Here is an 18,895-nt window from a genome sequence, read left to right as displayed (position 1 = left end):
GTCCACCTTCATAAACTAAGGAGATTGCCTTGGACTCGCTGAGTTCCTCATCGAACTCGTCGATTATGATGATCCTCATACCCACTATGGACCCGGACTGGCTGAGTCCCTAACCAATCAACTCATACCCTTTAACAGAAGGGTTTTTTGGGAAAGAAAACAATATGGCTCGTCGATTCCCTCTTGTGACTCGCCGACTCCCTCTATGTCTCAATCTATTCATATGATTTCTGAGAGTCTCAAAGCATCCAACATATAGATCTGGACCCAACTATCTCCTAACCATGCAAAGGTACCGCCTTTTCCTCCATTCATGGCCTTTTGAGCTAAAAAGGTTAAAAGAACACTTCATATGCTTGCATGGGGATTCTTATGGCATAAATCTTGCACCTTTATGCCATAACAGCCCTTAATAGTGCTAGATCTAAAAACACAAGCTTTGGGACATCCATTCCTCTCATGCAAGGGTTCTTGGACTAAAAACCCCCCCAAAAAGTAAAGAAGAGAGATCTACATACATAATGATCAAGGTGGAAACTTTCTTACTAGAAAATGGAGGAGAATGCAAGAGGTTTCTGGATATACTAGTCTCTTCTTGTATTCCCCAAGGCTTCACCTTCTTCTTCAAGCTTCACAACACTTAAGAATGCTCACAAAGGCTCACAAACTCATGGGAGGCACTAGGGTTTCGTTCTGGGGTTAAGAGAGCATCCAGGAGGCTAATGAAGGGTTATAATGTTCTTTAAATAGGGTGCAAGGCCCGCATTTAGGGTTTTCCCCAAACATGGCCAACTTACCGAGTCAGTCTTCTGACTCGTCGAGTAGGTCACTAAACCCGCGACCAAATCGCGCTCCTACTCGACGAGTCACTTCCTCATTTGAGATTTTCTTCTCTTTTTCGGCCGTCTAAATTCAGGGTGTTATAGCTTCGTCCCATAAGTTAGACTAAATGGGGTTTCTCCTGTGCTTGACATTGTTGTAGTACGATACGACCACATCATGGTCAGGAGCTCATCTACCCAGGAGGACATTGATCTGGGTAGCCTTTTCTTCAAACCATTGACTATGGTTTTGTTTGATATCTCAGTTTATCCGTTGGCCTAAGGGTGCTGTAACGATGTATTTTTTCAACCAATTTTTTTCATTTTTAAAACACATAAACTCATATATTACATTTCATGAAAATCATAAGTGTCTCAATGTCAACATAAACTCATAACAAAAGTCAATTCCCAGAATCCTCAGCATAATCTCAAGCAGGTGTGTACAATCATGTCGGTGCCTTCCCGCGTTCCTTGGATGTACCTGAAACACGTAATCCATAACATGATAAGCATAAAGCTTAGTGAGTTCCCTAAAATACCACGCACAAATAATCATCCACTCGAGGCTATAGCTCTGGAAGACCCTCCGGTCAATGTGTCGCAGTGGGACCCTCCAGTCCCACAGCTCGTTGGACCCTCTGGTCCGGTCTGGTTGAGAACCCTCCAGTCTCATAGTTCGTTGGACCCTCCGGTCTGGTCTAAGTAACACATAATGTAACATAAAATGCATATCATACAAACATGCATAACTCAAGCAAGCACATAAGACCCTCTGGTCACACATAGTTACCACTCTAGGTAAAGTATAATGAGAAGACTCACCTCGAAGCAAGCAAGCTAATACACCTCGTACACGAATCACCGATCTAGCCTCCGCCTAATACATGTGGTGATTATCTCTAATTAGATCATAATCCCAATAAATTCATATTAACCCCTTTTAACTCTTAGTGAGGGTAAAAGACCATTTTACCCTCCTAAGATCTCAGTTACTCACATTTGGTCAAAACTCTAAAAGTCAACCGAAGTCAAACCTGAGTCAACAGTCCATGTTGACCCAACTCGATGAGTGCATCAAGAGGACTCGTCGAGTCCCCTCGTACTCTCATAGGCCTCATGAAAATCAACTCTACTCGTCGAGTTGACCCGCTAACTCATCGAGTTACATCATGCTAAGACGCATCGGAACAAATCCTAAGCGACTCATCGAGTCATCTTATGCACTCGGCGAGTTCATCTAGTCCATACTCCCATTCAGACGTTTTAGGGCAGATCTAACACTCCAAATACTAGATCTAGCTTCCTTAGGCTCGAATGTGACATAAAACTTCGATCTTTACGTTCATGCATGGCATATTTGCTCCATATTGCCATTACAAGCTCCAAGGAAGGGTAAATGCACATGAGCTTGCCTCTAGCTCAATAAAGCTCGAATCTTTGGACTTTCAAGGCCTTATCTAGTCCACATTTGAGGTTTTAACCTCGAACCATGCTCAAATAACTCAAGGACACAAGATGATTGAAAGAAATCCCTAAAAACTCCCAAAATGAGATCTAATGAATAAGTAGCCAAGATGAGAGCTTTTTACCTCTAAATAGAAGCTAATGACAGGAGAATGCAAGATCCACAACCTTTCCTCGGTTGTATCCTCCAAACTCCTTCAATCCTTTCTCCAAAATGCACAAGAATGCTCAAAATGGTCTCTCTCTCTCTCTCTCTCTCTCTCTCTATATATATATATATATATATATATATATATATATATATATATATATACAACGAAAGGGGCAGGTTAGGGTCTCTCTCTGTGAAGTCTGTCCGCACAAGGAGGCTATAAGTGCCTTTAAATAGGTCCTAAACCCAGGGATTTAGGGTTTCTCATTCCATCGCCTACTCGGTGAGTCTACTCTCGAACTTGTAGAGTAGATCATTAAACTCATGTGTCATACCCGCTTCTACTCAGCGAGTTATAGCGCCAACTCATCGAGTAGATCAATGATCCTCAAAAATAAATAACTAAATTAATATACCTAGAAATCCGGATGTTACAGGTGCGCTACTGATGTGAATCGGCGATGAATTTTCTTGTCTTCGCACCATCCTTTGAAGGGACTTCCTTCAAATTGCGTACCCTTATCACTTATGAGGATTCTAGGAGTGCCAAAATGAGTCAAGATGTTATTGGTCATGAACTTTATCATTTTCTTGCCAGTATCAGTGGCTAGCGGTTCTGCCTCTATCCATTTGGTAAAATAATCCACGGCCACCAACAAAAACTTCATGCCCCTCGGCGCTGGTGGGAATGGTCCCACTATATCGATCCCCCATTGATGGAAGGTCTAGGGGATGGTGATGCTAGTTAATGACATGGTTGGTTGATTTTGGAAAGGATAGAATGCCTGGCATTCTTTGCATTTCTTAGTTAGGGTTGCGGCGTCGTTGTACATGTCTGCCAATATACCCCTAGGCGGAGTATTTTGCCTGTGAGCGTACGAACGACTTCGTGTGCTTCCGCGTCCCCGGAATGAATTTGTTCTAGGAACTTCTGCCCCTTTATTTTAGATACACACTTGAGCCATGGGCTTAAATACCCTCTTCGGTATAGTTGGTTGTCCCTGATTGCAAAATGTGACGCCCTGATTCTGACTTTTCTCGCCTCCTCTGGGTCATCCGGGAGCACGCCATGGCGTAAGTAATAGATATAGGGTTTAGTCCATTATGTAGTAGTCGATACTGTATTAACCCTTTGGTTATCGATACTTCTCTTTGGGAGCACTTCAACCAACACTTTCTTTGTTAAGTGGTCATATGAAGTGGATGCTAGCTTGTTGAGAGCGTCGCCCTTGCATTCTTTCCCCGGGAGATTTGATTTATTGAAAAACTTTTAATGTGTTGGTTAAGCTACAGATTGCATCTATGTATTTCTACATCCTAGGGTCCTTTACCTCGTATGTTCCATTTATTTGGTTTGTGACAAGTAATGAATCACTGAGAGTCACTAGTTGTTTTGCACCAACCTCCTTGGCTAGCCTCAGATTTGTGGGGAGTGCTTCGTACTTTGTCTTGTTGTTTGATACTTGGAAGTCAAATCGCAGTGCGTAAGTGATCTCTTCACCCTTGGGGATTTATGGGAACAGGACTACGCCTGAGCCTTCCTTACTTGCTACGTCATCGGTCTATAACTTCCAAAGTTCCTTGCCGACTTCAGGATATAAGGGATCAACATATATTGTCATTGGCACTCCCTTAATAGTATCTGGAATCTCGACCAAGAAGTTTGTGAGGGCCTGGGCCATGATCCTGGTCCTGGGGTGGTAATGGATATCATGTTCGCCTAGTTCAATGGCCCATTTGGCCATGCATCCAGACTTTTCTGGCCTTAGCAACACTTGCTTTATTAGGTAACTAGTCAGAACACCCACCTTGTGGGCTTAAAAGTACCTTCGCATCCATCTGAGAGTGTATACCAGGGCGAGGACCAACTTTTCTAAGGCCAGGTAATTGACCTTCTGTCCTTGCAGGGCCCTACTAAAAAAATAGATGGGAACCTACTTTCCTTCCCTCTCCACTGTTAACATAGAGGAGATAGATTCTTCAAAAGCTACTAAATACATCTGTAATGTCTCTCCCGGTAGTGGGCAGGCGAGAGTCGGTAGTTGGTGTAAGGCTTCTTTCAATTATTGCAATGACGTCTCTGATTTTTCTGTCCATTTGAACTGCTTTTTGTCTAGGCACCCTTTGAGTGTTTGGTATAGAGGAAGAGCTTTTTCTGCAGATTTGGCAATGAATCTTCCCAATACCGTCAACCCACCGTTGATCTCCTGTACACCCTTGAGATTGTAGGGAGTTTTTGGCTCAAGGAACTTCTGGATTTTGGTGGGGTTAGGAAGAATCCCTTCCTTGGATATCTGATACCCAAGGAATTCCCTTCCTCTACCCCAAAATTATACTTAGTTGGGTTTAATAACATTCGCTCTTTAGATAGCGTTTTGAAAGTTTCTTCCACATCGTGGAGCAATGTTTCTTCATTACGGCTTTTAACTACCGTGTCGGCGACGTAGACTTCGATGTTTCTACCGATTTGATCGGCAAATATCTTGTCCATTAACCTCTGATGGGTAGCACCCGCATTTTTTAGCCCAAACGACATTTTCTGGTAGCAAAAAGTGTCCTTCTCAGTGTGGAAGGCAATTTTCGCCTCGTCTTCTCGTTTCATTTGTACCTGATGGTAGCCCTTGTACGCATCAAGGAAACATTTAAGCTGAAAACCTTCAAGTGATTGGACTTTCTGATCAATCTCCGGGAGAGGATAACAATCCTTTTGACAGACGTTATTAAGGTACGAGTAATCAATGCACATTCGTCATGACCTGTTAGCTTTCTTTACCATGATGGGATTTGCTATCCATGTTGGGAACATTACTTCCCTGAGTATGCCAGCATTCACCAGGTCAGCCACTTCTACATTTATAGCCCTGTTCTGGTCTTTTAACTGTTCCTCTTCTTTTGTTTAACCGGATTACTTCCAAGCATGATATTAAGGTTGTGTTTTATAACCTGTCGATCAACGCCTATCAGATATGTTGGTTTCCAGGCCAAGACGATGGAGTATTGCTTCAGGAGTGCTACCAGTCGTGCCCTGGTCTCGTCTGATAGGTGAGTGCCAATTCGTACGAGTTGTTCTGGATATTCCATGTCTATTTGGTTTTACTCAGTGGAACATCCCTCATTCGACTTCTTTGGTGCTCGCACCAGCTCGGGAGCAGCTATGATCTGGTGGCAATGCTGTGCCCTAGTGTTTTTGGCGAGGATTGTCGTTGATCCTTGGTGCATGCTAAATTTAACTATGTCATGGATCATCGATGGTACAAAGTGTAGCAAGGATATTTCCGACCGTCCAAGCAGAATATTGTGTTCTGCTGGATACCGGGTCACAAAGAACTCGATTGTTCTAGTGATTCGGACCTTCTCGTCGTGACTGACCAACGTTAAGGGCAGCTGAATAGTGCCCAATGGCCACAAGCTATGCCCGATGAATCCTAGTAGCCCCTCCTTCCATGCATCTGGTAGTTGTCGGAAACAATGCTCGTAGAGTATATCAGAGCAACTACCATTGTCAATGTATATTCGATGGACTTTCGTATTACGAATGAATCCGGATATGAAGTGTGGATCTCGCGGATCCCAGTTCAGTGGTCTAGGATCACTACTCGAAAAACTAATATTGAGTAGATTTCTCAAGAGTACCTCTATCTCATCCTCCGCTAGATGAGTTGTGTTTCTTTTACGAGACTTAGAGATAGTGAGTACCTTCGTGCCATCATACGGAATTTTCTGCAACAGAGCAGGATGCAATATCGTCATCTGAGGCAGTGAATCATCCAATGACAATTTCCGAAGACTACTCTGGACAACTGGCTCTGCTATTTCTGTCATAGGCGGTGGGATCTGTGCCATTAGCACATGGATTGGGGCCTGTGTTCTATACTCGTGGTGACGGTCGTTGCTTATCGTTACCGGTATTTAGAATAGATCTCCCATTACAGTCGCATATGTGGTTGGATTTAGATCCCCCTTTTGCAGAGGACCAGCGTAGTTTGTTGGTAGTATCACTCTGAGGATACGTCCGGATGGCGCCAAATGTTACGGCATGCTCTTTAGGGAAATGGAATGCTAGATGATTGATCGGACCTTGATGTTTTCCTGAGAACACAACACAGAAAGATCGTTAAAGGACATCCGGATGTTCTCCCGGGACGTCGCTCCGACGTTCAAGTTAGTTTTCTCTCGAGAGAGTTTTAGGGTAAATTTTGTGAGGAAGAAGATGGATCCTTTCCTTGAGCTGGAAGAGATCATTTTATACCTGTTTACTAACAGATAATGGGGACCTTGTCTAGTGAGTGTCAGACGTGGCCTCCTCTCACTGGGAGTATTATGCTCATGCTAACTAACTGCCAGGTGACGTCAATTCTAGGTGTCACCTAGTCTTTTTTTCACGCCCTGATTGGTCGTGAGTGAATGAGAAGATCACGGGGAATATTCTTTCCTTGCGAGGGAAAGTAAACTGTCACCCCAGTGTCGGCTCACTTAGGCCAAGGTCGGATCTTGGCCAAGGTTTTAGCGTGATAACGTCTCAGTTATGCTTTCCGTTATATTTAACGTGGCCGTACAAGGTAACGTTAATATATATATATATATATATATATATATATATATATATATATATATATATATATATATATATATATATACCTAAGCTTATATATAGAACCCTCAAAACAATGTAGTTTTGATCTATTTATATCCAAACTAATCATGATATCTCTTTTACTATTCTTCCTTAATTATATGACTTACTAAATCGATTAAATTTATGTTCTTTTTCTTCACTGTGTCTAAGAACTTAAAGCATTAAAAATCGTGAGCATTTAATCAATCCTACTAAATTTTAAATGAAAACTAATAGAATAAAAAATAAAAGAAGAACATATCATAACTCAATCAAGTTTTTCACAAAATCATTGGGTATAGTTTTTCAATTAAAAGATAAAACGTTTGAGTTATATTCGTTAAAAAATATTAGTTTTTTTTATTTTCTTTATAAACTTCAATAATTATTTGCAATAAAAATATATATAATTGATATTTTTCATTTAATAATTGAACTTAAATAAGTGGTATTCTATTAAAACAAAACTAAAAGAAATTGAATTTGAATTTATTTTGTTTAAAACTACATCGTTTAAAAGGTTTTATACCTAAATTTAGGTATTTAACAACCATATATTCACTTTTCTATTTTATATATATATATATATATATATATATATATATATATATATATATATATATATATATATATATATATATATATATATATATGACAAAACTTATAAACAGTTCATATGTTAGTGAGATTACAAAGATGTCTTTAAATTATTTTAATCAATTAGCACTTAATGGCTAAAAGTTTACAAAGAGAGTAAAAATGATTCTTTGTTAGAAGTTTTGAAACAACAAAATCATAAAAGGTTTTTGATATTACTGATTATTTTTTGAAAAGCAATGAACTATTTATGAAGTTTTGTTTTAAGGGCATCTTCAACCCATTTCATTTCTTCTTTTATTTTTATCCTCATTATTCTTTAACTCTATCTTATTTTCAACTTTATTTTTTGATATATGAATAGTATTCCTTTATATATACAGAAATAATATTTATATCTCCAAAAATAAAGATGAAGTTTGGTTGTCAATTTTAGTCTCTCTCATTTTGTTTTTTTATACATTTTTAATTTATTTTATCTACTAATTATAATTTAAATGTAATATTTAATATTTATAATATTATGTTATATACTAATTTATATTAATTAAGCATAAATATAGAATTTAGTTAGTAGAATGATGTATTTGATAATATATATAAGTTACGAAAATGAAATATTTTAGGAATATATTTTTTGAAGAATAAAATGGAGTAGGATTAAAAATGAAAGATTATTTACTCTATTTTTTTACTTTATTTATAGAGAAAAAATAAAAATAGATTCGAAATTGTCTAAATTAACGAAAATATCATTGACCCAAAATGATAAAACAATTAAATGAAATGCATTAAACATAATGATAAAACAATTAAAACAGTTCTTAACAAAACGTAAATATTATTTTACAACAAAATTCCAATCACAATCATAATAGAATGCAATTCATATGGGTTTTCCCCCTTTCCAATTTCCATTGCTATTCCTATCTACATCGTTTCCAAGAAACTACCATTTCACATTCCGTGACATATTTCGTGTTGATGGGGGGAAGGAGACTTCTTTCAAGAACATCCAATTCATCGTTGACCGGGAAGAAACAAAATCAAAAAGATAAATCAAGATGGTTCGCAGATTCGCAATCATCCCCTTCAACCAAATAAATTTATACCTTGAAGGGGTTTGTTGCTTCTAGGGTTTCTTTCGTCCCCATTTTGGGTGTCATCGTTTCTCTGTTTCTCTTGGAACTTTTCACAAACATGTGGTGTGCGTGCACGGTTTGATTCGGTTTTCGCCACAGGGACAGAGTCATGGGTTGTGTTTGTTGCAAGTTTCCATCATCTTTGTCTGATGGTGGTAAGAAGATCAAGCGGAAGAGACGAAAAAACACCACAGCAGACGAGTTTTCCGAAGTTATTCCTATCCCTTCTCACGATTTCAAGCTGGAGTGTGCCGCGCTTACACGACGTGGGTATTACCCTGACACCCCGAATAAAGATAATCAAGATTGTTTCTGTATCAAAACAAGTATCCAAGGTAACCCCAATGTCCACATCTTCGGTGTTTTCGATGGCCATGGTCATTCCGGCAAGCAATGTTCAAATTTCGTCAAGAACAGGCTCATCGAGATTCTTTCCAGTGACGAAACGTTATTGGAAGATCCCGTAAAAGCTTACAACTCCGCTTTCTCCACAACTAACAACGAACTCCACGACAACCCGGACATCGACGATTCCATGAGTGGCACAACTGCGATTACTGTCCTTGTTATAAATGATAAGCTTTACGTGGCTAATGTCGGCGATTCAAGAGCTGTGATCTCCGTTAAACCTGACCATCAAGGTCGTATAGTTTCTCAAGATTTATCCGATGATCAAACCCCTTATCGAAACGATGAATGTGAAAGAGTGAAAGAATGTGGAGCTAGGGTTTTGAGTGTCGATCAAGTTGAAGGGCTAAAAGATCCGAGTGTTCAATCATGGGGTGATGAAGAAAGCTCAGGTAGCGATCCACCACGTTTATGGATGCAGAATGCAATGTATCCTGGAACTGCTTTTACACGCAGTGTAGGTGATAGCCTTGCTGAAAAGATCGGTGTTATGGCTGTTCCTGAAGTTTCTGTAACTCAACTCACTCATAATCATCCGTTCTTTGTTCTTGCAAGCGATGGCGTATTTGAGTTCTTATCTAGCCAAACTGTTGTTGATATGGTAATTAAGTACTAAGTAAACCATATACTGTTAATTTGATTGTTTCCTTTTTGACTTAATGGGTTAAGCACTTTTTGGGTGTGTAGGTTGATAGATACATGGACCCACGAGGGGCCTGTTCTGCTGTGGTTGCGGAATCTTACAAATCATGGTTAGAACATGAGAATCGGACGGATGATATAACAATCATTGTTGTACATGTTAATGGATTAATCAATGTGAGAATCGTTATAAAAATGATTAAATTTTGTTGTACATAATGTTTTTTTTTATAGTATCTAACAAATGATCTTGTTACAACAGTCTGGCGGTGAATCAGGCGGTGAAGTTGGCGGAAGTGGTGGCCAACCACCACCATTGAGACCGGATGTTAGTCCTCAACAGTCGGAGATGTATGGATCGGTTGCAAGTGATTTCTCATGACATTATCATCATCATCATCATCATCATAATCATCAAACAATTTTCAGAATCAGATATGGGTTCATGACACGGGTCGACCCGTTTAATGGCATTTTGCGTAGGAAAGTATAAGAATATGAGATTATCACTTGAGTTGATGGAGGTGGATGATTTTTAGGGCGTTGATTTAAGAAGGAAAATGTAGGTTAGGTGTAAATGTAGTTTGTATGAAGCGTTTTCTATTGCAAAATAGATTCCTATAGATGAAATCTAGGGCGATATACGTAAGAGTGATTATATGTTGGTCTTCTTTTTTTTTCATTTAATCATTATATTCCAGTTTTGTCAATGAAAGATACGAAGGTTTGACATTTTTTTCTATGTCGCCTATTTTAAGACCTGCTGCAGCAAAAGGGGTCATAAATAGAAAATTTCTTAGCATTCATCTCCACTCTCATGTTCTCTTTCCATTTGAATGTAATTGTTAAGATAAGCTTTTATTTGATACGGAAGGAAATGAAGAATTTGAAGATTATCCGGTTGTTACAAGTTATTGATTTGAATTGTTTTAACAAAGATTAGGATGTTAGTGAGCTTTGGGTTTTTAGTACAATATCTTCATATGATGTTGATTATTGAAAAATTAAACTTTGGATGTTAGATATTTTATTTTTGAAGATTTTTTTTTTGTATTTTTGTATTTTTAAAATCAATTATGATGTAATAATGTCATTTGTTTTTTGCACCGGTTAAACCATTGAACGCAAGGTGACCAGTTAGAGATGACCGACCCGACTTTCAACACAATGTTTTCAAAATATGTATAAGACTGGTAGCCCACACCAGCGTTATTAGGAAAAAGACAAAAAAAACGGGTTATAACATGTTATGGTGGTAATGGGGAGTAACACGTAGGCTAATAACGATTGATAACGAGGAGGGGGCGGTGTTCACATGCTATAACACGCAATAACACCCAATAACGCCCCTTGTGGCGTTGCCCATACCCACATCTCTTAAAAAATTACTAAAATCATTAAGGGTGCGTTTGGTTGTGGAAAATTTTCCGGTTTTCTAGGAAAATTTTCCAAGAAAAACGGAAATTTTGAAAACGCGTTTGGTTCGTTCAGTTTTCCAAAGGTTTCTAAGGAAATGAAAATTTTCAGTTTTCCAAATTGTATATAAATTAGAAAAGTGATTTTTACAGTTTTTCAAAATTTTCCAAATTTCTAAGATGGAAAATGAAAACTCCACACTGAAAATTAAAATTGAAAACTCAACTCTATTTTCTGAAAACATTTTCATAAAAAATGAAAATAGTTTTCCATAACCCTAAGGATGCGTTTGGTTGTGCAAAAATTTTCAGTTTTCTAAGAAAATTTTTCAAGAAAAACGAAAATTTTGAAAACGTGTTTGGTTCGTTCAGTTTTGCAAAATTTTTCAAGAAAATAAAAATTTTCAGTTTTCCAAGTTGTATGTAAGTTAGAAAAGTGATTTTTTCAAATTTTCTAAATTTCTAAGATGAAAAATAAAAACTCTACCGGTTCCAACCAAACGCGTTTTGTAAAATTTTCATTGAAATTTGAAAATAAAAACAGTTTTCCACAACCACACACTTTGACAAAATTTTCTAAGAATATTAACAAAAATAATTTTTTCTTTCTTTGTAAATGTACTTGCCGTATTTTTTTGCATTTTGCCGAAATGACATAAACAATGAATGTTGGTGATTTTATATCACTAATGTTATTTAAGTGTCATGGGGTTAATTTGTTGATCAATGCCACTTTGACAATTATTGAACAAATCGGTATGGTGCAGAGTGTACATTTGTTTAATTTTGTCTTTGTTGAAAGTATACTGCTATTTAGGGGCGAAGTCCCTGAACCAACGGGGGTTTGGGGGGAGCGCCCCTGGGAGCGGGGTCCAAGGGGCGGTAGCCCCTAGTGGGGTCCAAGGGGCAGAGCCCCTTATATTACTATATTAAAAATGCATTAGAAATCCAGATTTTTGGTAAATGTACCCAATTTTGTGATCCATATTCTAGATCCGGATTTAAGTTAGTTTATAACCGTTTTTTGAACAATTTTAAGACATAAAACTGCTATGGTAGTTTTAAGACAGGAAGTTTTTCTGGTTATATGATCATTTTTGAAATCAGTTGTTGGTACTCTTCTTTTTCATAACATCTTTAACATTCTCTCTTCTGTTTTTTAAGTTTCTGAGTATTATCTGAATAAAGATTGGAAGTACCACCCAAATACTTTAATCTAAAAGTGTCTAACACGATTCTCAGAATTTTCAAACCTTTTTATAACCCACTTTCTAACAATGAATGAGGCATTCGGGACAACAGAAAATTTTATTATGTGTATTTTTTTTCTCATTTACACCAAATGTTTTTTAAAAGCCCTTTCTACCAATGTCCAAAATGACCATTTTTCTAGAGATATTAACAAAACCCATCGATTCTGATATCACTCATTTTTCAATCAATTGTCACATTTTAGGCGTTTGTATCGTACCTACTATTCATTTTTTTCATTTGTTATGTTTGTTCGACTTTTTGTTAGATTTAATAAAGAAAATGAAACATTTTCTCAAACATTTTTTCATTTGTAACGTTTCTTCAACTTTTTTTAGATTTAAATAAAGAATACGAAACATTTTCTCAAAATTTCGGAGTTATTAAATTTCCAAAATAGTTCAGGGTGTGTTTGGTTATGAAAAATTATTTTCATTTTCTAAGAAAATGCTTTTAGAAAATAGAGTTGAGTTTTCATTTTCAATTTTCAATAAAATTTTTAGAAAATGCGTTTAGTTGAAACCGTGAGTTTTTATTTTCCATTTTAAAAATTTGAAAAACTTTGGAAAACTGTAAAAATCATTTTTCTAATTTACATACAATTTGAAAAACTGAAAATTTTCATTTTCTTGGAAAATTTTGAAAAACTAAACAAACCAAAAGCATTCTCAAAATATCCATTTTTCTTGAAAAATTTTCCTAGAAAACCGAAAAAATTTCTACAACAAAACGCACCCTCAATGTCTGAAAGTTGGAATCTGGAACTTGGCCTATGTTTTCTTTGGCCAGAAAAAAGTATTTTTAATTTAATACAGAGTTAGTCTGAAATATTCGAAATGACTCGTTCAAAACAAAAAGATGATTTAAAAAAACACAAAAAATTCAGTCATTTTTATTAAATCTTTCATTCCTGGTGGACATAAACAAATATTCAATCGTATTCCTTATTTCTAACTTATATAAGTTTCCAAAAATACCCTTTATATTCCTCAGCTTTTTTTACGAATTTGTCTTTAGAATAACTTTACAAATTACGTCTATAAATACTACATTTAAAGTATCAGTATATACTTAAATTATTTAGTACTGTATAAACTCAACTCAAACTTGAAAGACCAAAATGTATTACATGAAAGTTTACACAAAAATATGTGAACAAAAATGAATAAATTAAAAGTTGTCATTTTTGGTGCATAATCACAATCATTTTTTGCCTATTTCTTTTGGTGTAGCAGCAACAGGGCATTTACCTAATGTATTCCACAATATATAATCCCCAGAGTGGACCTGTTGCCAAATTTATAAATATTTTTTTTTAATATAAAAAAATAAACTTATAGAATATAGAGCTATGGAAACACATAAAGAAAATCACCTGAGTAGAATACTCCACAGGTACTTTTACAGATGGAAAAATGTTCACCTGCATATCAATTAGCCACAAAAATCTTCATAAACTCAATATTATTATTTACTTTTTCTTTTTCCTTTCAGTAAGCTTCTGTTTTTTATTAAAAAAAGAAACAACAGGAATAGACTCACGGATTTAGGATCTATTGTCATTCCTGATAAAGATGCCCCAACCATCTTGAAGGATACCTGTGCCAATTTGGTACAATTAATAAATGACCATTTTGCCCTTACATTCCAACAAACAATATTCATAATTTTTTTAGGGGTGGAAAAAAATAGTTGTCTTGATGTCCACATTAAGTAAAAAAAGAAACAGCCAAGAGACTAAATGACCATTTTGCCCTTACATACCTTTGCATAGTTGTAAGCATGCCAACAAAACGGCTCTTCCAAATCAACAGCCAGAAGATTCTTATTCATCTTCTCAATCAAATATTCATCTACATTAACCATGCTATTATTCCCCGACTCCATTTCCGTATCACTCTCTTCATCACCCACAATCCCTTGTAAAAATCCGGACGAAACTACCCTTTGACTTTTCCACGGAGCAAACCTCACAGTTCCAGGAAAACTGGCTTCAAAACTCTTATTCCCACTAACCCCACGTCCACTCGGTATAATTTTCCACTCAACAAAATGATCAGTAAACGACACACTTCCAATAGAAGGTGTCCCTTCAATCCCCACTATCTTTCTTCTAGGAAAAGGCATATTCAAAGTACAAAACTCCATTGTTAAAGGACTCTTATACCCCTCCATCAAACTCAACTTAAACAAAAACGCACCTTCGTTTTCTGACACCATTGAAAGCTGATAAAACCCTTTGATTGGGGTTCCTAAAGAGCATGGACTTTGATAACGTAATAAGACAAAATTCCCAAGTGGAGGTGAAAACATAACTGCTTGTTTATCGCCTCCAGTTTGTTCAGGAACTTGAGCACATGGATGAAATGAAATTACTTCGATTTTTTTACTGTCTAATCCGGTCAGGGGAAAGAGAACGTCGGGCAGCCCTTCTAATTCTGCCCGACAGTTTACCTGACCGGATATCGACAGGCTGTCAGGGATTTCATCCCTGTCATACATTGCTGCGGTTATAACCTCTTGAATTGTGAATATTAGTCTTTGTTTTCCTTTGTATAGATAAGGTTTCCAAGCTGGCTGCTTGCTGTCGACAGGTGGCATATCGGTTAATGAGAACCCGTTGTTTCTAATAATAGAAATGTTTGAGTAGTTGATGTCCAATGGGGTTCCTTTATTCAAGAAAAGTAGCATTTCATTAAATGATACTCCAATTAAAAAAGAGAGAGAGAGAGAGAGAGAGAGAGAGAGAGAGAGAGAGAGAGAGAGAAAGTTTAAAAGTAGAGATTAAATTACAAACCGAAGGGCATTGCAGAAGTGATGAAGCTTCGAAGAGCGTCTTTCTCAGGGTTTTTGGGGCCAAGCTTTGGAGAATCTGATGCACCAGAGCCACCGGAACCAGTGGTGGAATTGGTGGAGGTTGCAACTGGTGGTGCTACGGGTTTTGGTCTTGCAGAAATGCCAATACTTCCGGTTAATGAATCCAGTAAACCTCCAACAGATGAAGCTGCATTTCCAATAACTTCAGGTTCTTGGAAATCTGATGTGATTATGTCTCCTAGAACATGTGCCACCATGAATGCACTATGGAGAAATATCAAGTATTTGTGTCAATGGTGGAAAAAAAATGTTAGTATGAGATACATATAAAAAAAACTCAAGCAACTTACCATACCCTGTGATGGATGGAAGTTGAAGCAAAAGAGAAGACAAGTTTTCATCAACTCCAACGCCATTTCCACAATCAGATCTCTTACGTATTGTGTTGTATGCTTTCAAATGACTAGGTTCAACCAAGGGGAGTATAAGGATGTAATATTGGCCTTTGGTGTGCAAAATGAGAGGCCAAAATGTATCGTCTTTTCCATCTTCTTCATTCTTAACATGAAGGCTTATTATGTGACGCATAATTGGATCATCAACCCATGAATCTGATCCTTCGATTGACTGTTTGACCCGTATTCCATACCCACGAACAGATCCTTCCCTGTATTATGCAGCTGAATTAGTTATAATGTTGAAAAAATATTATCAATTTTAAATTTTTGCATCGAATAACAAATCTCAGGTTGGGAAAACCTCTTTTTCCGTTCCACAAATGCTTCAGCTAGCTCCGAATCTGTGGGAAGAGATGATGACGACAAATTTGTGTCTTGATTATCTTCAGACCTCTTATTCGCTTTCTTGCAAGCAACAGTCCAACGTCTTTCAACCACTGAAAACCTCCTGCTCAAATCACAACAACAGAATAAAACAATAATCATAGAATTCATGATTAAACTTGGAGATTCAACAAGGAGTTACGGAAAACGAATAAGCTGGATCTGTTAAAGTAAAACAAACATTAAGCCCTAGTAAATTATGAATATAGTTATCGAAATTACCGGGAGAAGACGACGGAGTCTTGATTGTTGAGGATCCAGAGAGCTCGAATGCTGCAACTACTGGGCATCGCCAATTTCTGGTGTTCTTTGAATATCGAAATAATGCAAGAATTTACGCAACCAGATATGCCTGCGAGGTTCTGCAGGCGTTTAGACGGAAGGAGGGTATAGGCACCTATTAATTTTACCCTTTGCATTTAGGGGTGTTTATATAAAAATTACTTTTTGTTTCGACTTTTAAGGTGTTTAATTATAAAAGTACTTCTTAAATTTTCGGAATGGGAAAACGAATATATTTATTTCTTTGATTGTGTCAAAAGGATTACGCACAAACAACAATTTACATGATATATTACATCTAAAAAAATGTGAACAAACAAAAGTTTAGATGATATATTACATCTAAAAAATTCAAATAACCGGTTAACAAACTAGCAACAGTTTTACAGATTCCTACCACATAACAACATTTTATATATCATGATACAGATCTAGTGGGTCAGTATTGGTGTCTTCGACCCACGAATACAGTGAGGAAAACTCACATCACGGTCTGATGAATAGTTGAACAATACATGGCTCTGAATACCGGCTCTACAGGTCACTTATTCAACAGATAAAGACCAAGGCTTAACTATAGCTCAAAATACCCTTAAGTCAAACTTGGTCAACATCGGTCAAAATCAAAGTCAACAGGTTAAGGAGTCAACTAGGTCCACTCAGTTGAGTACGCAGGGTGTACTTAACTCCTATGTTGGGCGTACTCCTACTTTGATCGGAGTTGGGAGGTTGACCTCGTACGCACGACATACGCTCAAAACCTCCTTTCCTCAATAAGAGCTTAATGTATTGAGCTCTCACGTCCAAATTTCAGATCCAAGGCCAAAATACCACTAAGAGTCATAAAGTTTCCAACTGAAACGACCCAAAAAATTTTGTTTAAATAATACTAAGGTTATCAACGATCTATAATATATCATAAAATCGTACGTCGTAAATCCCAAAAAGTTATAATAGAGGTGTCATAACAAAAGAACTGTAACAACATATCAAAGTATATGAAATAAACTCCCAGGACAAAAGCTGAAGTTGTGGTGTGTGCAATGTCATCATCTCGAGCCCTTCCCTTTGCTTGCGGAAGTACCTGAAACCAAAACTGAAACTGTAAGCACAAAGCTTAGTGAGATCCCCCAGACTACCACATACCATACAATCATATAGCACATATTGGGCCTTGCCCACTGCATCGGATCGAAGTTCGGAAACTGTATCGGACCGCAGTCTGAAACTAACTAGGGCCTTGCCCTCTGCATCGGACCGAAGTCCGGAACTGACTGGGACCTTGACCTCTGCATCGGACCGAAGTCTGGAACTAACTGCATCGGATCAAAATCCAGAACTAACTGGGACCTTGTCTCTTGCATCGGACCGAAGTCCGGAAACTGACTAATCATAACATAGCATAACATAAACATATCAACTAGCATAAACACATATATTGCACACTGCATCGGACCGAAGTTCGAAACACATAACACAAAGACATACTTGAATCACAAAGACATCAAGCACACTGAACTACTGCATCAGACCAAAGTCCGGAACTACTGCTAACTAGATGAGTCGGCATTGTGGCCGTAGACCCGTTCCTACTGGAAGGAAAACTCACCTCGTAGTGCTGGCTGCTGTGATGCTAACTCTAAAAGTGGCTGACCGCCACTCCGAAACTGTCCGGCTACAATTTCCAAAAACACTAGATCAGTTACTGGTAAATGCTCTTGGGGTCAAATGACTATATTACCCCTGGTCAAAGTTAACTTCCAGTTGATCGGACTCGCCGAGTCCCTCCTTTACTAACTCTGACTTTAACTCACCGAGCCCCTTTCCCTCTCACTGATTCACTCTGAACTCACAACTCGAAGGGAAAACGGGGACTCGCGACTTGACTCGTCGAGTCCGAAGAACAACACGCTGAGTCCTAACGCAGATTCCATGCAATCGAATTCTAATCCATTCCAGGGCCTCTAACTCGTAGATCTGAGCCCTTGGGACCACCTGAACACGTAAAGTTGATGACTTTATGTGTAACTACAAAGGAATGAAGCCATTTCACTCAAACACTACTTTTCTCGGGAAAAACTCATTCGACTCGCTGAGTTGCATAACAACTTATCGAGTCTAAGGCAATCTTCATCGGACTCGCCGAGTTGCTCATCCAACTCGTCGAGTCCATGGCTATCTTCATATGACTCGTCAAGTCAAGTTTGCGACTCGCCGAGTCCATTAAGTCTCTTTTCCATACAAGTCTGATTTGAGCCATGCAGCAGCTCCAAATCACATATCCAAGCTTCTAGGGCATGCTTTTACGTGCATGCATGGATTTAAAGGCTTCAAATGCCAACCCTAAGCTCTTAAAGGGGTTCCAAGCTCAAGAAGGACCTCAATCACGACCATAACTGAAACTTTACACTTCTAAAATGCAATGAGAGTCCAGATCTGAAGTTT

General features: G+C 37.7%; 2 protein-coding genes across 2 annotated transcripts; one reads left to right on the top strand and one right to left on the bottom strand.

Moving 5' to 3' along the window:
- The first annotated feature begins 8,768 nt into the window (after positions 1-8,768).
- Positions 8,769-10,655, top strand: LOC145001619 (Protein phosphatase 2C family protein). The gene is made up of 3 exons (XM_078960977.1): positions 8,769-9,802; positions 9,889-10,020; positions 10,106-10,655. Exons 1-3 carry the CDS (start codon positions 8,903-8,905, stop codon positions 10,223-10,225), a joined length of 1,152 nt encoding a protein of 383 aa, XP_078817103.1. The 5' UTR covers positions 8,769-8,902; the 3' UTR covers positions 10,226-10,655.
- A 2,945-nt stretch (positions 10,656-13,600) lies between these two features.
- Positions 13,601-16,575, bottom strand: LOC145000858 (clathrin adaptor complexes medium subunit family protein). The gene is made up of 8 exons (XM_078960150.1): positions 16,391-16,575; positions 16,086-16,232; positions 15,682-15,993; positions 15,307-15,590; positions 14,274-15,178; positions 14,052-14,108; positions 13,885-13,932; positions 13,601-13,796 (listed from the first exon to the last, which is right to left on the bottom strand). Exons 1-8 carry the CDS (start codon positions 16,456-16,458, stop codon positions 13,713-13,715), a joined length of 1,905 nt encoding a protein of 634 aa, XP_078816276.1. The 5' UTR covers positions 16,459-16,575; the 3' UTR covers positions 13,601-13,712.
- Positions 16,576-18,895: the final 2,320 nt, after the last annotated feature.

The sequence above is a fragment of the Lactuca saligna genome, chromosome 6 (assembly GCF_052625555.1).
Source record: "Lactuca saligna cultivar CGN05327 chromosome 6, ASM5262555v1, whole genome shotgun sequence".
Classification (NCBI taxonomy): Eukaryota; Viridiplantae; Streptophyta; class Magnoliopsida; order Asterales; family Asteraceae; genus Lactuca; species Lactuca saligna.
This window is presented reverse-complemented; position numbering and strand designations above follow the sequence as displayed.

Coding starts and splice junctions, on each gene's coding strand:
- LOC145001619 (XM_078960977.1), top strand. CDS start 8,903: ATGGGTTGTGTTTGTTGCAAGTTTCCATCATCTTTGTCTGATGGTGGT. Junction 9,803..9,888: donor GCCAAACTGTTGTTGATATG/GTAATTAAGTAC, acceptor TTGGGTGTGTAG/GTTGATAGATACATGGACCC. Junction 10,021..10,105: donor ATGTTAATGGATTAATCAAT/GTGAGAATCGTT, acceptor TTGTTACAACAG/TCTGGCGGTGAATCAGGCGG.
- LOC145000858 (XM_078960150.1), bottom strand. CDS start 16,458: ATGCCCAGTAGTTGCAGCATTCGAGCTCTCTGGATCCTCAACAATCAA. Junction 15,994..16,085: donor TTTGTGGAACGGAAAAAGAG/GTTTTCCCAACC, acceptor TGCATAATACAG/GGAAGGATCTGTTCGTGGGT. Junction 13,797..13,884: donor CTGTGGAGTATTCTACTCAG/GTGATTTTCTTT, acceptor ATTTGGCAACAG/GTCCACTCTGGGGATTATAT.